We start from the raw sequence: 17,801 nt of genomic DNA, 5'->3' as shown, positions 1-17,801 counted from the left end.
AATGGAGTATCGATTCGGGTAACGTAGGATCCATCTTTGTGTTCCTATATGATATTAAATTATTTTATTGTATGTGTAGTTTAATTTTCGTAAGATCAAAATCATGTAATTTCATTTGGTTAATGAAAGTTGTAGTTGAACCAAAAAAAAAAATATTGTAAGTCTTCATAAAATTATAACTTTAGGTTGTATCTTTAAAATATAAATTGGTTCATTACTCATGAAATAAACACACATAAATATATTATTTTTTCTCACAGCACGTTTCTCAGCCTTTGAAGCTTTCGATTTCCTTTGGTGCTCTTCATCTCAATCTCTCTAATCCTCTCGATTTCCATTAAGGAGGTGTTAGTAACTCACGCTTCTTAAATAAATATCAAATCTGTTACTTTATGTCAAAAGTATAATCATCTGAAACATTCTTTTAATATATGTGCATGCCCCCTCCCACTGTAAGTCTCTAATCACAACATCATCTCACACAAATACTATTATCATATATGAAAAAGAATAACAAAACTAAACAAGTTTTTTTTTTTTTTAAGTAATAAAGAGAGGTCATAAAGAAATGGTATCAAGGAGGAGCGACAATAAGCATTCTTAAAAAAAAAAAAAATAGCATTCCACTGCTACTACTATCTGATAATTCATCATCATGTGAACAAAGATTCCAAGTGATCCATTCATCCATCAATAAAAGCATATGTTTCTGCTCCAAATTATCAATCAATCCCCATGGACTGTGTACCGCTCCCATTTCTTCGCCGGGTCGTATATCTGCCCCCCAAATATTATTATTAGGAAGAAGAAACAAAAAGATTGTAAGCCAAGAATTTTGACTTTTAACATTCTCCAAGACATACATTATTATTATTATTATTATTATTATTATTATTAACCGAGAAAAGGGTTAGTAGTAGTTTACCTCCCATCTGGAAGCAGGAAATATATGTTTGTTCTTCTCGTACCAATGCCTCTCCACCACTTTACCCGCATGCGACTTCCAAGCACACATAATTTTTTTTACAGTGTTTTAGAAACCAGTAGTACTATCATCATCATCATCAAACTACTTTGTTTTCTCATGGAATTAGATCACATACCTCGTCTTTCTCGATCGTTGCATCTGCAATTGTTCTCACGTCTTCATGCACATCAAAGTGAAACAGCTATTAAGAAGAAGAGCACGAGGAGTCTTAGCTACTACAGTGTTTTCTAAATAAAACTTGATGAAAACATTGTGAACAAGGCATTACCGGTCCACTCTTCCCCCTAGCTTTGTTAATGATCAGCTCGTAGAAACTGTGTTGCTGCATTTTTGCAAATAAACACCAACACACAACATCCCCTTGTGTTATCTTTTATGTTCTAGATAATTGATGTTAGGAGTTTTCAAAGCTCTTAAGACAAATGATGTAGTATAAAAGATTGTCGAACCAGTTCTGAAAGATATCAAAGCATCGAGAATGCAAGTATTCACTTAATCTAAGTGCAACCAATGATTTAGATGGGTTTTAAGCTATGACTAAAACTAAAAAGCAATAACTGAATGATACTTTCTTGACTATGAGAAAAGAGAACTCATGGACATAGGGATTAGACCTTGGATGATCAAGTTTCGAACTAAGGATGGTAAACGATCAATCAAACTATCAACCTTAAGCTTAGACACAATCCTAAACAAATTCTATGTCTAGATGAATGTTCATTTACTAACACATTTCAAACATCAAATGTCTTTGGTTGAATAATATGAAAGCAATCATTACTAACAAGTCTAATGGCTATCTTAGCACCTTTAACAACAAATGCCTTTGGCAAAGTATGCTAAAAGCTTAGAAGAGTTGTCTCGGCCTCAAACACTTTTCGGGTGGAAAATGCCTAAGGGTCAACTTCTGAGAGACCAACTCAGAGGATGCATTATGAATACTCTACTAGCAAGGAATAAAATGATCTACACTAAAACATCCTAGCTCTAACCTAATCACCCTTAATCTCTCTAAACCATGAATTCAAAAGGTGATTACTTACTAATCTCCATGATTCCTCTTAAACTCATGTTAGATTTCAGATAAATCATGTAGAGAAATACAAAAAATAGATATAAGAACACAGAATTGCAATAACAAATTGATCAATTGATTCAAAAAGATAAACTTTCCAAAGGTTTTTGGTGATTTTCTTAAGAACAAAAGATAATCTCCTCTTGGTGGCTTACCAAGTATTAAAACATAGGTTTAGAAAGTAAAAACGTGCATAATGAAATGACCAAAAGGCCCTTGAGAAATCATAAGTTCGAGTAAAAATAAGACGCGCAGCGACCTCGGCTCGTCGCTCCGACAAGTCGCTCCGGGCTTCAGGAGCGACCTGGATGGGTCACTGCGAGAGGTCGCTCCGGGTCCAATTTCGTGTCTCCAAGAAGCAAAAGAGCGAGCGACTTCGGGGCGTCGCTCCAATGAGGTCGCTCTGAGAGGATAGCCACAGCGACTTCACAACGTCGCTCCGGTGAGGTCGCTCTGAGAAGATAGCCACATCGACTTCACAACGTCGCTCCGGTGAGGTCGCTCCCATGCACTGCTCGTCCCAAGATCACTTTAAACACTTCTTTTAAGCTCCAAATGTACCCAAATGTCTCCAAGAACTCCATGTGGTACTCCAATACCTGATAAGGACTCATGTATGCAAAATGCAACCTAAACATAGTTAAACTTTAATCTATATGATCAAAATGCACATGGGTAAATGAATAAAACAATGGAAATATGCAAGATATCAATAATCAAACTCGATATGCGTTAAAATGGTTCTCACATGTGGGATTATAAGATCTTCTTTTACGTATAGCAAATTCTCAACTGATGTCGTCCGGATCTCCCTGAAATCTGGGGCAAGCTGCTGTTGAACTGCCCTTAGAAAATTCCCAATTGCGTCACCCTTTCGGACCTGTATAAATCATAAAGGGTAAGAATATATGACCTAAGCTCAAACCAGCAAGACAAAAGATGTTAGCTTGTGCTTGCCTGGATAACTCGTCTATGGCCCGTCCCATCCCAGTAACTGTAAGTAATCTGAAGAGGCTCGTCTGAAAACACACACACACACACAAAAGTACTTGTTAGACAATCTTCCTTGAATAAAATATTATTAATGGAAATTGGGAACAACTTTTAATTTGCTCTTGTTCACGAGTCCACTGCTTCTTTAGCCTTTCGCGTTCAGCTTGTTCCTCTGCCTCCCGCTCACTGAAACAGCCACAGCTAAAGTTTAAGACTTGCCGCAAAAGAAGATAGGCCCACAGGTAAACAAGAGGGAACAAGATATCACCTGTCAGGCAGGAAATTGGTTTCGACTGAGGGGTCCTTGCCAAGTTTTCCGAAGCGCAAGTTAGCTGTCAAACCCCCAGCCTCCGCCTGATGCTCTTGGTTTCCCCCTCACTGCTGCGCAGCTTCAGCGTAAGTGGAGGAACCCACCCACTCAACCCTCCACCTCCGGTAACAAGTCCCCATCCCTCACTTCTTCTGATAGTGAGGTCGAGATTGACGAGGTTGAGAGCCAACCATGGTATGAATGCTACGGTTCAGCATCTGGCGGTTACTACACCACCTGACGACGACGATGCTGGGGCATCTGCCCCCACTTACTATCCGTACGAGGTACTTCTTTCTTTCCCTTGTATATACCATTTCATTTTTGCATATTAGTTTTTTTTCGGTATCTCTCTTTACTTGACAACACAGAGACTGTGTAACTCAAGTTTGGGGGAGGTACCAAGCATTTGATCATGTTTGATTTGATGTTGTTTCATGGAATCATACATTGCATACCTATTTGCATATATAAAAAAAAATCATTTAGTTTGCATCATTTGTATTTCTAGGAGAGTCTAGAGCATATATATGTTGCATTCACTTGCATTGGAAGCAATGATTTTAAATGCCTTGTAAAGAACACTACGTTGCACCTGAGTAGCTATGCACTTCTCAAAAAGACTTGTATGTTTCGAGCCTTGAAAACTCTTCTTGAAACTTGTTGATTGCAGAAACTCAGTTTTTGAAGCCAACTACAACCTTATTTGAACTGAATGAACTTAATGTTTCTTGCTCATAGTCCCTTGTGTACGGAGTCATGGCTATACACACTTGAGTTGTCACATCTTTTATGTCAATCTTTTTTTGACAAACTCTAGTGGTAGACCATTCTCAAAACCTTTCCTTCCTTTTAAGCTTTCATTGTTTGATGAGTGAGGTCTTCTTCGGAAAGTCTTACATGTGCATAATGTTGAGAGTATCGGGAACGACAATGTTTGATCTTCATTTTTGCTAGATTGAGCACTCTGTTGTCTAGCTATAGGTGGTGGGGTGAGTGTTGTGATTATGATTTGGGAGAAATGAAAAAGGAAAAGAATAGACTCTTTGTGCTTAAGTGAATTGTTTTATTGGGATAAGTAGAGAAGCCTCTAGCTCAAGTTATGAAAAGTCTTGGCCCCCAACCTAAAAAAAAGGGAAAAGAAAAACGAAAAAAAAAAAGAGAAAAGAAAGAAAAGGAGGCTAGCAAAGTTGTTAGGAGCTAAGAAATGTTTTGAGGTTGTGAAAAATCTCTTGTAGATTTCAAAGAGAAATAGCTGATGTTTTTAGAATCTTTTGGTGAGAGATGTGAGTTGGGTTTGACATTGGGGAATGATTGTGTAATTGTATGTTTGGGAAAATAGTAGAACAATAGAGATTGAGCATTGTATGCATGAGTTGATCATTTTCTTAGATATATTATGTGCAATGTCAAAGCTACTTGTTTCAAGAGTAAACCACCTTAAAAATCATATATTTTGAACCTCTTGACTCATTTGAATAAAAATCTTCCCTTACCTAACCAAATGACTTGGACCGACTGACTATTTGCAAGAATTCACCTGATGTTTTGTGATTAATGAATGTGAGAGTTGGTTGATTTGAATGTGTGGATGCTTGATGATAGGTGTAAAGGCAAAGAGAGTTGAGATAGGCCTAGAGAAGCTAGAGTGTAATAAGAGAGTGTGCTAGTTGTGTTTCTTTTGACTATGAGCTCCCACCTTCAAACATCTCTCCCTATGAGTTCTAGAAAGTTCACTTGTGGACAAGTAAAGAACAAGTTTGGGGGAGTTGATATCTTGCATATTTCCATTGTTTTATCCATTCACCCATGTGCATTTTGATAATATAGATTAGAGTTTAGCCATGTTTAGGTTGCATTTTGCATACATGAGTCCTTATCAGGTATTGGAGTACCACATGGAGTTCTTGGAGACATTTGAGTGCATTTGGAGCTTAAAATAAATGTTTAAAGTGATCTTGGGACGAGCAGTACATGGAAGCGACCTCACCGGAGCGACGTTGTGAAGTCGTTGTGGCTATCCTCTCAGAGCGACCTCACCGGAGCGACGTTGTGAAGTCGATGTGGCTATCCTCTCAGAGCGACCTCATTGGAGCGACGCCCCGAAGTCGCTCGCTCTTTTGCTTTTTGGAGACACGAAATCGGACCCGAAGCGACCTCTCGCAGCGACCCATCCATGTCGCTCCCGAAGCCCGAAGCGACTTGTTGGAGCGACGAACCGAGATCGCTCCAATGAGATCGCTCTGAGAGGATAGCCACAGCGACTTCACAACGTCGCTCCGGTGAGGTCGTTCTGAGAGGATAGCCACAGCGATTTCACAACGTCGCTCCAGTGAGGTCGCTCCCATGCACTGCTCATCCCAAGATCACTTTAAACATTTTTTTTAAGCTCCAAATGCACCCAAATGTCTCCAAGAACTCCATGCGGTACTCCAATACCTGATAAAGACTCATGTATGCAAAATGCAACTTAAACATAGTTAAACTTTAATCTATATGATCAAAATGCACATGGGTAAATGAATAAAACAATGGAAATATGCAAGATATCAATAATCAAACTCGATATGCGTTAAAATGGTTCTCACATGTGGGATTATAAGATCTTCTTTTACGTATAGCAAATTCTCAACTGATGTCGTCCGGATCTCCCTGAAATCTGGGGCAAGCTGCTGTTGAACTGCCCTTAGAAAATTCCCAATTGCGTCACCCTTTCGGACCTGTATAAATCATAAAGGGTAAGAATATATGACCTAAGCTCAAACCAGCAAGACAAAAGATGTTAGCTTGTGCTTGCCTGGATAACTCGTCTATGGCCCGTCCCATCCCAGTAACTGTAAGTAATCTGAAGAGGCTCGTCTGAAAACACACACACACACACAAAAGTACTTGTTAGACAATCTTCCTTGAATAAAGTATTATTAATGGAAATTGGGAACAACTTTTAATTTGCTCTTGTTCACGAGTCCACTGCTTCTTTAGCCTTTCGCGTTCAGCTTGTTCCTCTGCCTCCCGCTCACTGAAACAGCCACAGCTAAAGTTTAAGACTTGCCGCAAAAGAAGATAGGCCCACAGGTAAACAAGAGGGAACAAGATATCACCTGTCAGGCAGGAAATTGGTTTCGACTGAGGGGTCCTTGCCAAGTTTTCCGAAGCGCAAGTTAGCTGTCCCAGAAGTTACCAAATATGTTATAACTCAAAGAGGCTATGCAAGCAAGCTCTATTGCATGGAAAAAGCTCCAAGAAAGACTCAATCAACAATTCTAGAACTAAAGTCTCTAAAACATGATGAGATCGCAGAAGATAGGACAGTGGTTTTAACTTAGTGAAGAATTTAAACAAGTATCACTACCAACACGAGAATGTCACTTACTGTTTTCCCCATCATCTGCATCACTGTCATCGTCAAGATCTTCAGCAAAAGATAAGCGGGAGCTTCCCTTGATCTTTCTCTTCTTGTTACGCTTCTGTTGTTGAAGCTCCTCTTCCCTGAGTAGAAACAAAGTCGATGAAGCTTGATCTCATTATAAAAAAAAAAAAAGAATGGAGGTGTAGAAAGAAAGCAAACTAACTCTTGGAGTAGCTTCTGCAACTTCTCCTTCTCTTCTTCCTCGAACTTATTACGAATATTAACCCTCTACAGATAGAATGAACACCATAAGCTAGAGATGACTATGTCAATTATATAGAGAAGTGTATAAGTGGATAAGCCGTTACCTTCTCGACATATTCCTCTCTGGTGACTAAACCGACCGTTTCCTTCTTGAAAGCAGTGTCAAGAATCTAAAGTAACACACAAATTTATGTTAAAACAACTAACTAACTAGTAGCCACCAGCCCAAATATCACTTAAGGAAAAACATTTTGGCCAATCAGTGCACCTTCATTTTATCTAATTTGCAAGTAATGATTTTTCAAAATTTTCTTTATGTAAATATAATTCAGAGCCATAAGAAGATGTTAATTTAGTTCCTGCAACAATCTACCTACCATTGGGAAGAAGGAATAAAAGCAGATAATTAATTTAGAAATAGGGAAAGAAAAGAAAGAAGGAACCACCTCGCAAGAGCTGGAGCCGAATTGGAGAAGACCTGATTGCTCCTGCCCGGAGGCAGTCTTGCTCTTCAACTCCTGGATCTTACGTCGTTCAGCCTCTCTTTGCTTCTGCAGCCTCCGTATCCTCACCCCATCTTGCGACGTACCCACGTACCCGTCCCCCATTCCCGACATCTTCCTTCTCTCTCTCTCTCTTTCGCTACGAATTCAATTCTTCCCACTTCCGACCGCCATTGCTTGATGTTGAGTGAAAGCTATTTTATTTTATGTAAACTGCGTGTGCTCGTTTTGGGCTTTTAATGTTTTCTTTCGGGCCTTATAAATATCTATTGGGCCTATTAAGCCCAGACTATTTCTTTAATTTAGGATGTTTCTGTAATGCGTTTCTTTTAGTTTCAGTTGCCGACAGCCTCTGTCTATTGTGTTCGGAGCCTAGTCATCGTCTTCTGGTCCATTACCATGTTGACTTACCAGTTTTCATTTAGCTGATTATGTCATCTTGCATATTTGCTCTAGCTTTTGGTCCCTTTTGGATATCGCTGGGCTATATTTGTTTTTCTTATAGTTTTTTTTTTGGGCATTTAGCAACCATTGAGCTTCATAAGTAGGATAAGATCCAAGTTAACAACCTGTATCATTTGATCATTATTTACATTTCTAGCAAAAGAAAAAAAAAACAAAGAGAGCCGTAGCCGCGAACCTAACTTACAAGACTCTTATAATCTTGCTAGAAGTACTGAAATATGTATCAAAAGAATCTAACTAAATGTTGTCATTTTACAAGAAATTGATATGGATCATACTTTATTGTCGAAATTCAACACTTTAATACACGTTTAGTCTCTAACTACTAGGTAGTCATTTTTGCATTTGTCCATGTATGATGTTTTTGATCCTTGGCATTCTTACTACTATCCTGAAAAGATTGTATATTAAGCTTAAACAACCAAGACAATTATAATGTTCTCTTTAATTTTTTCATCGGAATATTTATGATTGCATGGTGCCCTTGCAAGAGACTGATTTGAACCTTAAAAAAATTTGTTACCTAATGAGAATTGGGGAGTATGGCAAGCATAATCTCCTACTATATAATAAATCTTATTTACAAGCAAATTTGGCCACAATTGTTATGATCAAGAAAGCTGCATAAGAAGCCGCACATGTAGCCTTTCAGCATATCTATGCAGTCTATACCGTAAATCACCTTCTCATCCTCACTTATAAGCTATGCACATGGAAACGGAAGCGGGTACGTGGAAGCGGAAGCGTAAAAAAGTGCAGAAGCGAGATTTTTTAAAATATTAGGAAGCGGGTACGTGTTGGAAGCGTATATCCATATATATATATATATATATATATATATAAGAATTTTAAAAAAAAAAATTAGGACTAAAAATTATATGATTTAAATTTGAAATAAAGCATTTATTCATTTATAATAATTTTGAAATGATTTTAAATTAAAACTGTAAAAATACACATAAATAAAGTTAACAAAAAAATATTATATTAATTATTTTTAATACTTCATAAATAATTTACACAATATATTTCAATATGTGTTATATCTTTAATAAAAACTCACAATGCATAAAGATAATTTATAGTATTAGTTTTAATATTTGTATATTTCTAACTCTATATTCATTGCTATTAATTTTTTTTATTTTATATAAAATAAAAACTATGGTTTTAAAGTTTATTGTTGTACATTGCATTTTTTTTAAACGAAAGTGTGGTTCCAAAACGGAATCGTAAGCTTCCAACGAGAAAATTTTAGAAGCGAGATTCCGCAAGCTTCCACAAAGTTCCGACTGTGATTCCGGTTCCGAAGCGGGAAGCGGACGTCCGATGAAGTTTACATGCAATGCAATGCAATGCAATGTAGCTTATAAGCAATTTTTGCACCAAACACAACTTTGTGAATCTAACGCATTATATCTGAGTATATTTATCAAATCTAGATAATGGTGATGCTGTTTACTGCTTTTGGACAATGAAACGTAAAAGAATAAAGGCTGGAAACTTTTGCTGATTCACGGAAAGGAGGAAAGTTATTTATAGCTCAATAACAAATCACATACTGTCTCTACATGATTTTTGAAGATTAATACACCATGGGGAAAAAAGACGAATGCAGTCTATACATTTTGATATGCTGTAAAAACATATAGTAGAACACCTCACATGATTAGCCCGGTTTACAAATAAACAACATTATTGTGAGCATGCTGCATGAACGACCCATTGATGCTGCCTGGTTGAGAGAATATTGCTGTCACAAACTATTTTTTATGTCACCACCAAACATTATAAATGTAAACTTATAAAAATAAGCTATTTAGTAGAGATTTAGTGGAGGATTTGTGGATCGCTGGAAAAGTAATGAACAATTTATGGTAGCCTTTAGGAGAAGATTGATTAGACACACCATCTACAAAATTATGCTATTTATTAAACGTTTGTTTAACGTTTGTTATATTCTTTAATTCATATTAGTTAGAAAATTGTCAATCCGCCCAACATTATAAGGCTATAGTCGCTCGTTATGTTGAAGCTATGGATCATGGGGATCATGACACATTTACCATATAAGGTTTGTTTACGTAGTAGTACTTTACGAGTTAGATAAAAATTAGCTTCACTTGGAACAGAAGATATGCTTCCCGAATTTGATGGACAATAGTGAAACCGATTATCCATTTGGGTTTCGAATGATTACAGGATAACAAATAGTGTAAAGCTATATAATAAATATGGTGTGTATATACACAACTCATATGAAGTAGTTGGGAGAATGTAGGTGGAAGAAGAATAACAGGCAATGCATTTGAGCTGGCTTTTTCTGTTAGAAGGAATAGTGGCTGAGGGGACTTGCCAGCTCCAAAAGACAATAAGAAAGTAATGTTGTTCATTTCTACCTTCTAACCAATAACCATATATTATTAATTGATTACAAAAAATCATCTCTAGCCAGTTTAAAACTATATGTTTTTTTGCATAAGATTTGTTACGGTTGTTTCTTAGATCATGCGCTCTACATGCCGGCGGCCTTTTAGCCATAGTGGTAAATACATGACTTTTCCATTTAAGCATTTGAGGTGTGGACGTACTTCCAACTACATTTATTCACATTATTACATCTCAAATTCTATATATATTTAATTACATTTTTCATATATTTACTATACTAATAGATATTAGTTAGAAATTCGTTTTTTTTGGTTAATCAACAAGTTATGGACCTAGTTTAGCTAGCGAGTTATTCATAGTATACCATCGGTTTAAAATTCGTAAATGGGTCTAGATTATTGCCTTTGCCTGACACCTGGTGCTCAAACTTAATTTATCTTAACTCACCACAAACTATATAACTTTTATCATTTTAATTTCTTCACAAATTAAGGTGATGAGTATAAAACGGAATGTGTTGAGTGTTGACATGCGTGAATCTCCCTATCTGTTATTTTTTTTTTGTGGAAATTATACTATCCTCTCATGTGATCGGGTTTAACTCGGGGTTGGTGGTACGTAGACACCTTTATACTCTCGTACTTATGTATGATCAGTGGACTTTTAGTCAAAATAAATTAAAATACCTAAACTGAGTACGAATCTAATTACAAAGATGATAAAGAAAAAAACTCGTACACTCACGTGGCAACGGTATACACACCAAGTATTTATTTGACTTGCAACTTTTAGCAGAAAAGAAAAACTTAATTAATAAATCATGGAGTTCAGTGCCATGTTCAGAAATGCTCCAGCTAAAGACCTATAAATAGACAAGAGACGATCTCACAGAATCATATCATCTATTATCTCCTCCAATAATAAGATATATCTTCTTCAATACGAATCCGATCATGAGGATACGACCGGGACGCGGGGGAGGTGCTTTCTGCCTCCTATTTGTGCTTGTTCTTTGTTCCGCGGTTCGTTCTCTCGGTCGTGACGTCGATGTCGTTGGCTACGCAGAAAGTAACAAAAAAATAAAGAGCGCCCATGCATACTCAGGTATTGTATTACACCTCTCTATAAACACATGATTGCTGCCTATCACGTGATGATATGTATGCTTTGTACAGAGTGCATGCTACTGTTATTCCGGTCGATAAATGTTCCTTCTCGGTCCACATATGTAATTGTTTGATGATTATTCATGAAAATGAAAAAAGTCAATATAACACATCTTTTTGATAATGAATATGGTATTCTTCTTAATTATTATTCAAATCTGAATGTTCGTTGCATTCGGAATCTTTAACCCTTCAGCTTACGGTTTTTGTTGGACTGAACTGGTGAATAGGACTCCGAGTAACCATAGAATGCAAGGCAGCTGAGACAAAAGATCACTTTGTTACAAGAGGAAGCGGAGAAGTTGACGAGACAGGAAAGTTTAGCCTCAATATTCCGCATGATGACATGGTTGGAGAGGACGGAAACCTAAAAGAAGCTTGCTATGCTCAGCTTCACAGCGCTTCCGGAAACCCTTGTCCAGCCAACGACGGCCTCGAGGCCGCTAAGATCGTGACTTTATCGAAGGATGGAGAAAAACACGTGTTGGGGATCAAACAAAATCTTAAATTCTCACCGGAACTTTGCTTCTCGAAGTTCTTGTGGGATATGCCTAAGTTCCCTTTGCCCCCACCACTTAAACTTCCTCCATTTCCTAAGATCAAAAAGCCTTGTCCCCCAAAGATAAAGCTTCCACCATTCCTCCCAATTTACAAGTCACCGGTGGTGATCCCCAAGAAGCCGTGCCCACCAAAGATCGCACACAAACCTTCAGTGCCCATTTACAAGCCGCCAGTACCTATCTACAAGCCACCGGTTCCTATTTACAAGCCGCCAGTAGTGATCCCAAAGAAACCATGTCCGCCACTTCCCAAGCCGATCTACAAGCCCCCAGTGCATATCTACAAGCCACCGGTGGTGATTCCAAAGAAGCCGTGTCCGCCAAAAGCTCCGGTGCATTACAAACCGATTTACAAGCCTCCGGTGCCCATCTACAAACCACCGGTGGTGATTCCAAAGAAGCCGTGTCCGCCTAAAGCTAAGGTGCCAATCTACAAGCCGCCGGTGCCCATATACAAACCAATCTACAAGCCACCAGTGGTGATTCCAAAGAAACCGTGTACACCACTTCCGAAGCTTCCGCCTTTCCCACCTAAATACATTCCACACCCTAAGTTTGGGAAATGGCCTCATTTCCCTTCTCATCCTTGAAGTGAATGATGCCAAAAAAATAATATTCCCTTGCATGTTGCTTTGTTTAATTCTACGTAGATGTTCCATGTTTCTATTTTTACGTTCCAGCCAAACAAGCTCTGTAATTTTTTCTCTATGTTTAAATAAAATATGTAATATCTCTTTGTGTCTTTTCTATTAAAGATCTTTGATGTACGAGAAGTATCAATTCCTTTTATTCTTTTATCGCAACAAATTGTTAATATTGTAGAATGTGGTAGGCTTAATCTAGGAGACGTGTATGAAGCTTCCATTTTAGCCGACCATTTTAACCCAGTATATCCTTTGTATCGACCGTCGACCTAAAGCTTATGAAATATAATAAGAGCTTTATAAAGAGTAACCAGACCAAAGCTCTTTGGGTAACCGGATCTCTTTGGGTAGCTTGGATAAAGGAACACATCATAGCTGATGGGATTTTTTGGGAAGCGAATTTTGACCAGTCAGGATCCTCAATTTGGCGCCAGTTGATGAAATTGAGGTCTGTAGCTCGTCCTTTTGTCTTCTGTCAGATTCACTCGGGTTCTCAAGCTCTCTTCTGGCATGATAATTGGACCGGTCTTGGCCCCTTGATCACCATATCGGGAGAAAATGGTCCCCGTGTCCTTGGCATTTCCATTACAGCCAGTGTTTCCGAAGCTATCTCAGGGGATTCTTGGCTTTTTCCAAGAGGTCGTCATAGGATTACTCAGCTCATCAGAGCTTGTTTACCCAGCAGTCCCCCATCTCTGTCACCGGATCTTCCTGATGTTTTCCTATGGCGGAACAGCCCAGCCTCGGAGCCTGGTCAATTTGCAGCCTCAAAAACATGGGAGACTTTGTATCCAGCTCCCCCTGCAGTTCCTTGGCACAAGACAATCTGGTTCAAAACGAGAATTCCTAAGCATGCCTTTCTCTCGTGGGTGGCGATCCTCAATAGGTTACCAACGAAAGACAGGCTGCAGCAGTGGGGAATGAATGTTTCTCCGTCATGTCTTCTCTGTAATGCTTCGGACGAGAATCGTGATCACATCTTCTTTGCTTGTCCTTATTCCCAAGAAGTATGGACCGAGTTTTTCAGTGCTCCTGCCTTTTCTCCTCCAGCTGATTTTGAAGGCATCATTTCTTGGTTACCTTCCGCAGCAGGTAATTCTAAAGTCAAAGATATTTGCTACCTCCTTGTCCAAGCTATTTTATATGTGTTGTGGAAAGAAATAAATCTGAGACTGCATACTTCAACTAGTAAACCATCCCATATTTTGGTCAAAGAGGTCAAGGTTCTTATTAAGGCAAAGTTGTTTGGTTTGGATCGGACAAGAAGTTCTTCCAGGCCTCAGCGATTGCAGCATTCTGCAGCACATTTGGAAACATACCTTCTTCTCTGGTTTCGCCACTTCGATTTATAGTCAAAGTCTGCTCCATGGAACTCATGATCGTCAAATCATAGCTTCACATGTGTTTCTTATATTTACTTAGCTACCCTTTCTGATTGTCCTTAATTAAGTTGCTTCAATTTCTTGTATTCAAAACAGTATCCCTTCTGGGAAGGAATAAAGAAGAAAAAAAAAAAAAAAGATGAGAAGGAGAAGAATGTTTTATAAAAAAAAAAAAAAATAATAATAAGAGCTTTATGTAAACGTGATGTAGTAACATTTTATTGGGAAAGTAAACCTTTTGTATGTACGTATATGTTCGTTTTGGCCAAAGAATAACATTTTTATTGGGAAGTAAACCTTCATGTAAACGTGGTGTAAACTTTTATGTAAACGCATTGCATAGAAATACATTAAGGTTTTCAGGCTAAACTAAGAAAATAGAAAAGTCAACAAAATCAACTCCAAATCAAATCGATGAAAATACAAGAAAAGCAAGTTCTAAATTAACGTAAATGTGATGAAAATGAATGCCAAAAAGAGGTCAAAATGCAAGACATCACAACCATCTAAATAACCAAGAGATTCAAGGGTCTAAAGCTCGTTTTTGAGCCATCACTTGGATAATGGATTCTTGGGTTTTTTGGTGGATTTGTGTTTAGTCTTCAAGTTTCTCTACCTCGATTACAGAACTACGGCTAAAACCAGAAGTCACGATTTTCGAATCAATATAAGAGATTCATTTGGCTTAAGAATCTTGATGTTGGGTCTGGAGAGAACAATAACACTAACGAAAATAATAGTTGGGTGCTTGACGGGAGTGGGAATAGTTTTGACGTGTTTGATGAGAAATGAGTTTGGGATGAATTGTATTCGTTGTATCAGTCCAAAGACTTTACGTCTACGATTTATCAGTTATTTGGGGTAAATCCTAATTCGTAATCTAAGTATCTGAATCCGTAAAACTATCCCATGGGTACGAACCCCTAAACTTAAATACAAGAAAATCCAAATACCCGATTCCGAGGCTTGGTGCACAAGCATTTTCATCTTTTTCTTGGGATTTCACTAACGCTTATCTCAATTTTCGTCTGTAATTGTTGGCTCGTTAGTAGCTTTTAATATTAAGGCCGACAAAAAAAGGAAGTTATGGTGGGCTTACTGGTTCCATTTGTAATTTTGTAACTCTGCCTAAGATAATTGACTTGAAGTTCAACAAATATTAAATTTGAAATGGGTGATGAAAGAGTAACAAATGTTGTAGAGTCGGCTCCGTATTATGTAGTTTTATTTCGGCATTTTAATACTCTCACTAGTCCACTAGGAACAACAGAGTCATCATATTAGTTGGCTAATTAGAAAATAGTTATACTAATAACTCACAAAGTCCCGGCGGCTAATGCTGCAGCCTTTATGATACGCATGTGCCTATTTATACAATAAAGAAAAAAATAGAAAGAAAAGTAAGTCATGGGAATAAAACCAAAACGAGTCGGCCAATCGAACCGATGTTTAGCCAAATCGGTTCACAGCACAAAACCGATCAGTAAACATATTGTTTTCAACCGACACTCAGTTTGGTTTGGTATTTATAAACCAATTGGTTTAAAACTCTTAACATATAAACTGAAATAACTTAAACCTATCAGACGGAAAAAAAAACTTATCAAGTTGGTCGATCTTTTAAAAATCAAATCGAAAGTAAACAAAAAATACAGCAAATAATAAATCAAAACTGAATTTGATTATTAGACCAAACCGCACAAATCAATTTACTCGGTATATTATCTTAAACCGAAATAAACCAAAGAAACGAAGATGGCGAGGTGTGTGAATAGACAAATCAAAGAGTAAAACGTGTGAAAGTTGAATAGAAGCCCAATACTCTTCTCTCTCATTTTGAAATTCATCAAGCAAATCGCACAAGTCGTCTGAGACGGCCGACGGCAGCGTTGCATCTTTCGTCATCCATTCTCTCTTTATTACCAACACCACTCCGCGATTGATCCTGAAACCAAACTAGAATCCTCTTCCGATTCGGAGAAAATAAAAAAAATGGAGTCGGACAATGGGAAGGGGTTGATACTAGCAGTAGCGTCTAGTGTCTTCATTGGCTCCAGCTTCATCGTTAAGAAGAAAGGTCTCAAGCGTGCTGCTGCCAACGGGACCCGTGCAGGTCTTCACTTGATAACAAACAAACTTGCCTATCTTGAATTTAAGGAAATCATATGTAATTGTGATTCACTTGATGTTGCAGGGTATGGAGGTTATACATACTTACTCGAGCCTCTTTGGTGGGCGGGCATGGTCACTAGTGAGTCTTTCTCATCTTATTTATATTAATATATTTTAGACAGGGCCGGTCCTGGGCAAAGTCGAATGAAACATTGACCGTATTGTTAGATCACAACATAGTCTAAACAAGATTGCTCAAAAATTGTTTTAGTGATTGTTGGAGAAGCTGCAAACTTTGTGGCCTACATCTATGCACCAGCTGTACTTGTCACTCCTCTTGGTGCTTTGAGTATAATCATCAGTGCTGTTTTGGCGCATTTCTTGTTAAAAGAAAAGCTTAAGAAAATGGGGGTTCTTGGATGTGTTTCTTGCATCGTCGGCTCCGTTGTTATTGTCATTCACGCTCCTAAGGAGCAGACTCCTGATTCCGTCCAAGAAATATGGAATCTGGCCACTCAGCCAGCTTTTCTAGTTTACGTAGCCATAACCATGTCGATTGTCCTTGCTTTGATTCTCCACTTTGAACCTCTCTGCGGCCAAACCAACATTCTGGTTTATATTGGAATCTGTTCACTAATGGGTGCTCTCACTGTAAGCTTGCTTCATCTGAGCATCTTAGCTTTAATCATACTTTGAGCTGTATTTCCCTTCTTCTTTTTTTGTCTCTAATGTCTTGTGATGATGTTTTAAACAGGTTATGAGCATAAAGGCCATTGGAATTGCGATAAAGTTAACAATGGAAGGAGTAAACCAGATCGGTTACCCACAGACATGGATTTTTCTCATGGTTGCAGCAACCTGTGTCGTTACACAATTAATTTATCTGAACAAGGTACATTGTTAATGCCCAGTGAAACTTTTGGCCTATGATTCGTTCTAATATGTATTGATTTGGCAGGCGTTGGATACATTCAATGCAGCAATTGTCTCTCCCGTGTACTATGTAATGTTCACAACCCTCACAATCGTTGCTAGTGCCATTATGTTCAAGGTACATTTTTAACTATATAGGGTCTCTCCATCAGCAATCTTGTTTTAAAATTTCGTTTTGTAAAGATGGCGTCCAATGCTGCTTCTAACAGGACTGGTCTGGGCAAGACGCAGCCAGTATAGCCTCTGAGATATGTGGATTCATCACTGTGCTCACAGGCACAATGATACTTCATGGGACCAAGGAAGAGGAACAGCAAGCTTCTTCAGGTAAAATAACAAAAAATAAAGTCTAATTTTACTTTTGGATATCATCCATTATATTTGATTCTTGTGGTGGCAATGCAGATTTGATATTTGGGTCTTCAGGAACAGTAAGATGGTACGAATCAAGAAAGAGCAGTAACGAAGAACACCTGATAACCCTGTACAGCCCTGAATACTAGAAAGAAGGTGCCTCGTGTAATGAAAGGATGATATGTTTGTTTTTGTTGTATATTCTTTGTACAGACAAAATTTTGTCTAATTGAAACTCAACACATTCTTTATCTCTTCTTAGTACACACACAGAACAGGTTCTTCTTCTTCTTCTTATATGGACTTTTGTCC

The 17,801-nt window shown here is 38.0% G+C and overlaps 4 protein-coding genes across 10 annotated transcripts; 3 read left to right on the top strand and 1 right to left on the bottom strand.

The window, feature by feature from the left end:
* Positions 1 to 365: 365 nt before the first annotated feature.
* LOC103864250 (protein XAP5 CIRCADIAN TIMEKEEPER) lies at positions 366 to 8,727 on the bottom strand. Of its 7 annotated transcripts, XR_004457366.1 has the most exons (13): positions 7,426 to 8,698; positions 7,084 to 7,149; positions 6,939 to 7,003; positions 6,740 to 6,855; positions 6,468 to 6,531; positions 6,309 to 6,385; positions 6,164 to 6,225; positions 5,955 to 6,086; positions 3,021 to 3,082; positions 2,812 to 2,943; positions 1,257 to 1,310; positions 1,104 to 1,169; positions 957 to 1,000 (listed from the first exon to the last, which is right to left on the bottom strand). XR_004457366.1 is itself a non-coding variant. In XM_009142008.3 (12 exons), the coding sequence occupies exons 1-12, from the start codon at positions 7,594 to 7,596 to the stop codon at positions 727 to 729; spliced, it is 999 nt and encodes a 332-aa protein (XP_009140256.1). In that variant the 5' UTR covers positions 7,597 to 7,705; the 3' UTR covers positions 366 to 726. The 7 variants fall into 7 exon arrangements, 5 of the variants coding, with proteins under 5 accessions (XP_009140256.1, XP_033145795.1, XP_033145794.1 ...); XM_009142008.3 differs by lacking the exons at positions 2,812 to 2,943; positions 3,021 to 3,082 and adding an exon at positions 366 to 777 and having other exon boundaries at positions 926 to 1,000; positions 7,426 to 7,705; XR_004457367.1 differs by lacking the exons at positions 957 to 1,000; positions 1,104 to 1,169; positions 1,257 to 1,310 and adding an exon at positions 2,422 to 2,662 and having other exon boundaries at positions 7,426 to 8,701.
* Positions 8,728 to 11,158: 2,431 nt separating this feature from the next.
* Positions 11,159 to 12,853, top strand: LOC103864248 (proline-rich protein 2). Its single transcript, XM_009142006.3, has 2 exons — positions 11,159 to 11,442; positions 11,735 to 12,853. The coding sequence occupies exons 1-2, from the start codon at positions 11,292 to 11,294 to the stop codon at positions 12,652 to 12,654; spliced, it is 1,071 nt and encodes a 356-aa protein (XP_009140254.1). The 5' UTR covers positions 11,159 to 11,291; the 3' UTR covers positions 12,655 to 12,853.
* Positions 12,854 to 13,145: 292 nt separating this feature from the next.
* Positions 13,146 to 14,060, top strand: LOC103864417. The gene has a single exon (XM_009142167.2). The coding sequence runs from the start codon at positions 13,146 to 13,148 to the stop codon at positions 14,058 to 14,060; it is 915 nt and encodes a 304-aa protein (XP_009140415.1).
* Positions 14,061 to 15,806: 1,746 nt separating this feature from the next.
* LOC103864247 (probable magnesium transporter NIPA6) lies at positions 15,807 to 17,779 on the top strand. The gene is made up of 7 exons (XM_009142005.2): positions 15,807 to 16,203; positions 16,285 to 16,341; positions 16,474 to 16,853; positions 16,957 to 17,094; positions 17,161 to 17,253; positions 17,345 to 17,462; positions 17,541 to 17,779. Exons 1-7 carry the CDS (start codon positions 16,083 to 16,085, stop codon positions 17,636 to 17,638), a joined length of 1,005 nt encoding a protein of 334 aa, XP_009140253.1. The 5' UTR covers positions 15,807 to 16,082; the 3' UTR covers positions 17,639 to 17,779.
* The last annotated feature ends 22 nt before the right edge of the window (positions 17,780 to 17,801 follow it).

Source organism: Brassica rapa, chromosome A04, assembly GCF_000309985.2.
Source record: "Brassica rapa cultivar Chiifu-401-42 chromosome A04, CAAS_Brap_v3.01, whole genome shotgun sequence".
Lineage (NCBI taxonomy): Eukaryota > Viridiplantae > Streptophyta > Magnoliopsida > Brassicales > Brassicaceae > Brassica > Brassica rapa.
The sequence above is the reverse complement of the archived record's forward strand: the minus strand, read 5'-3'. Positions and strand labels throughout refer to the sequence as shown.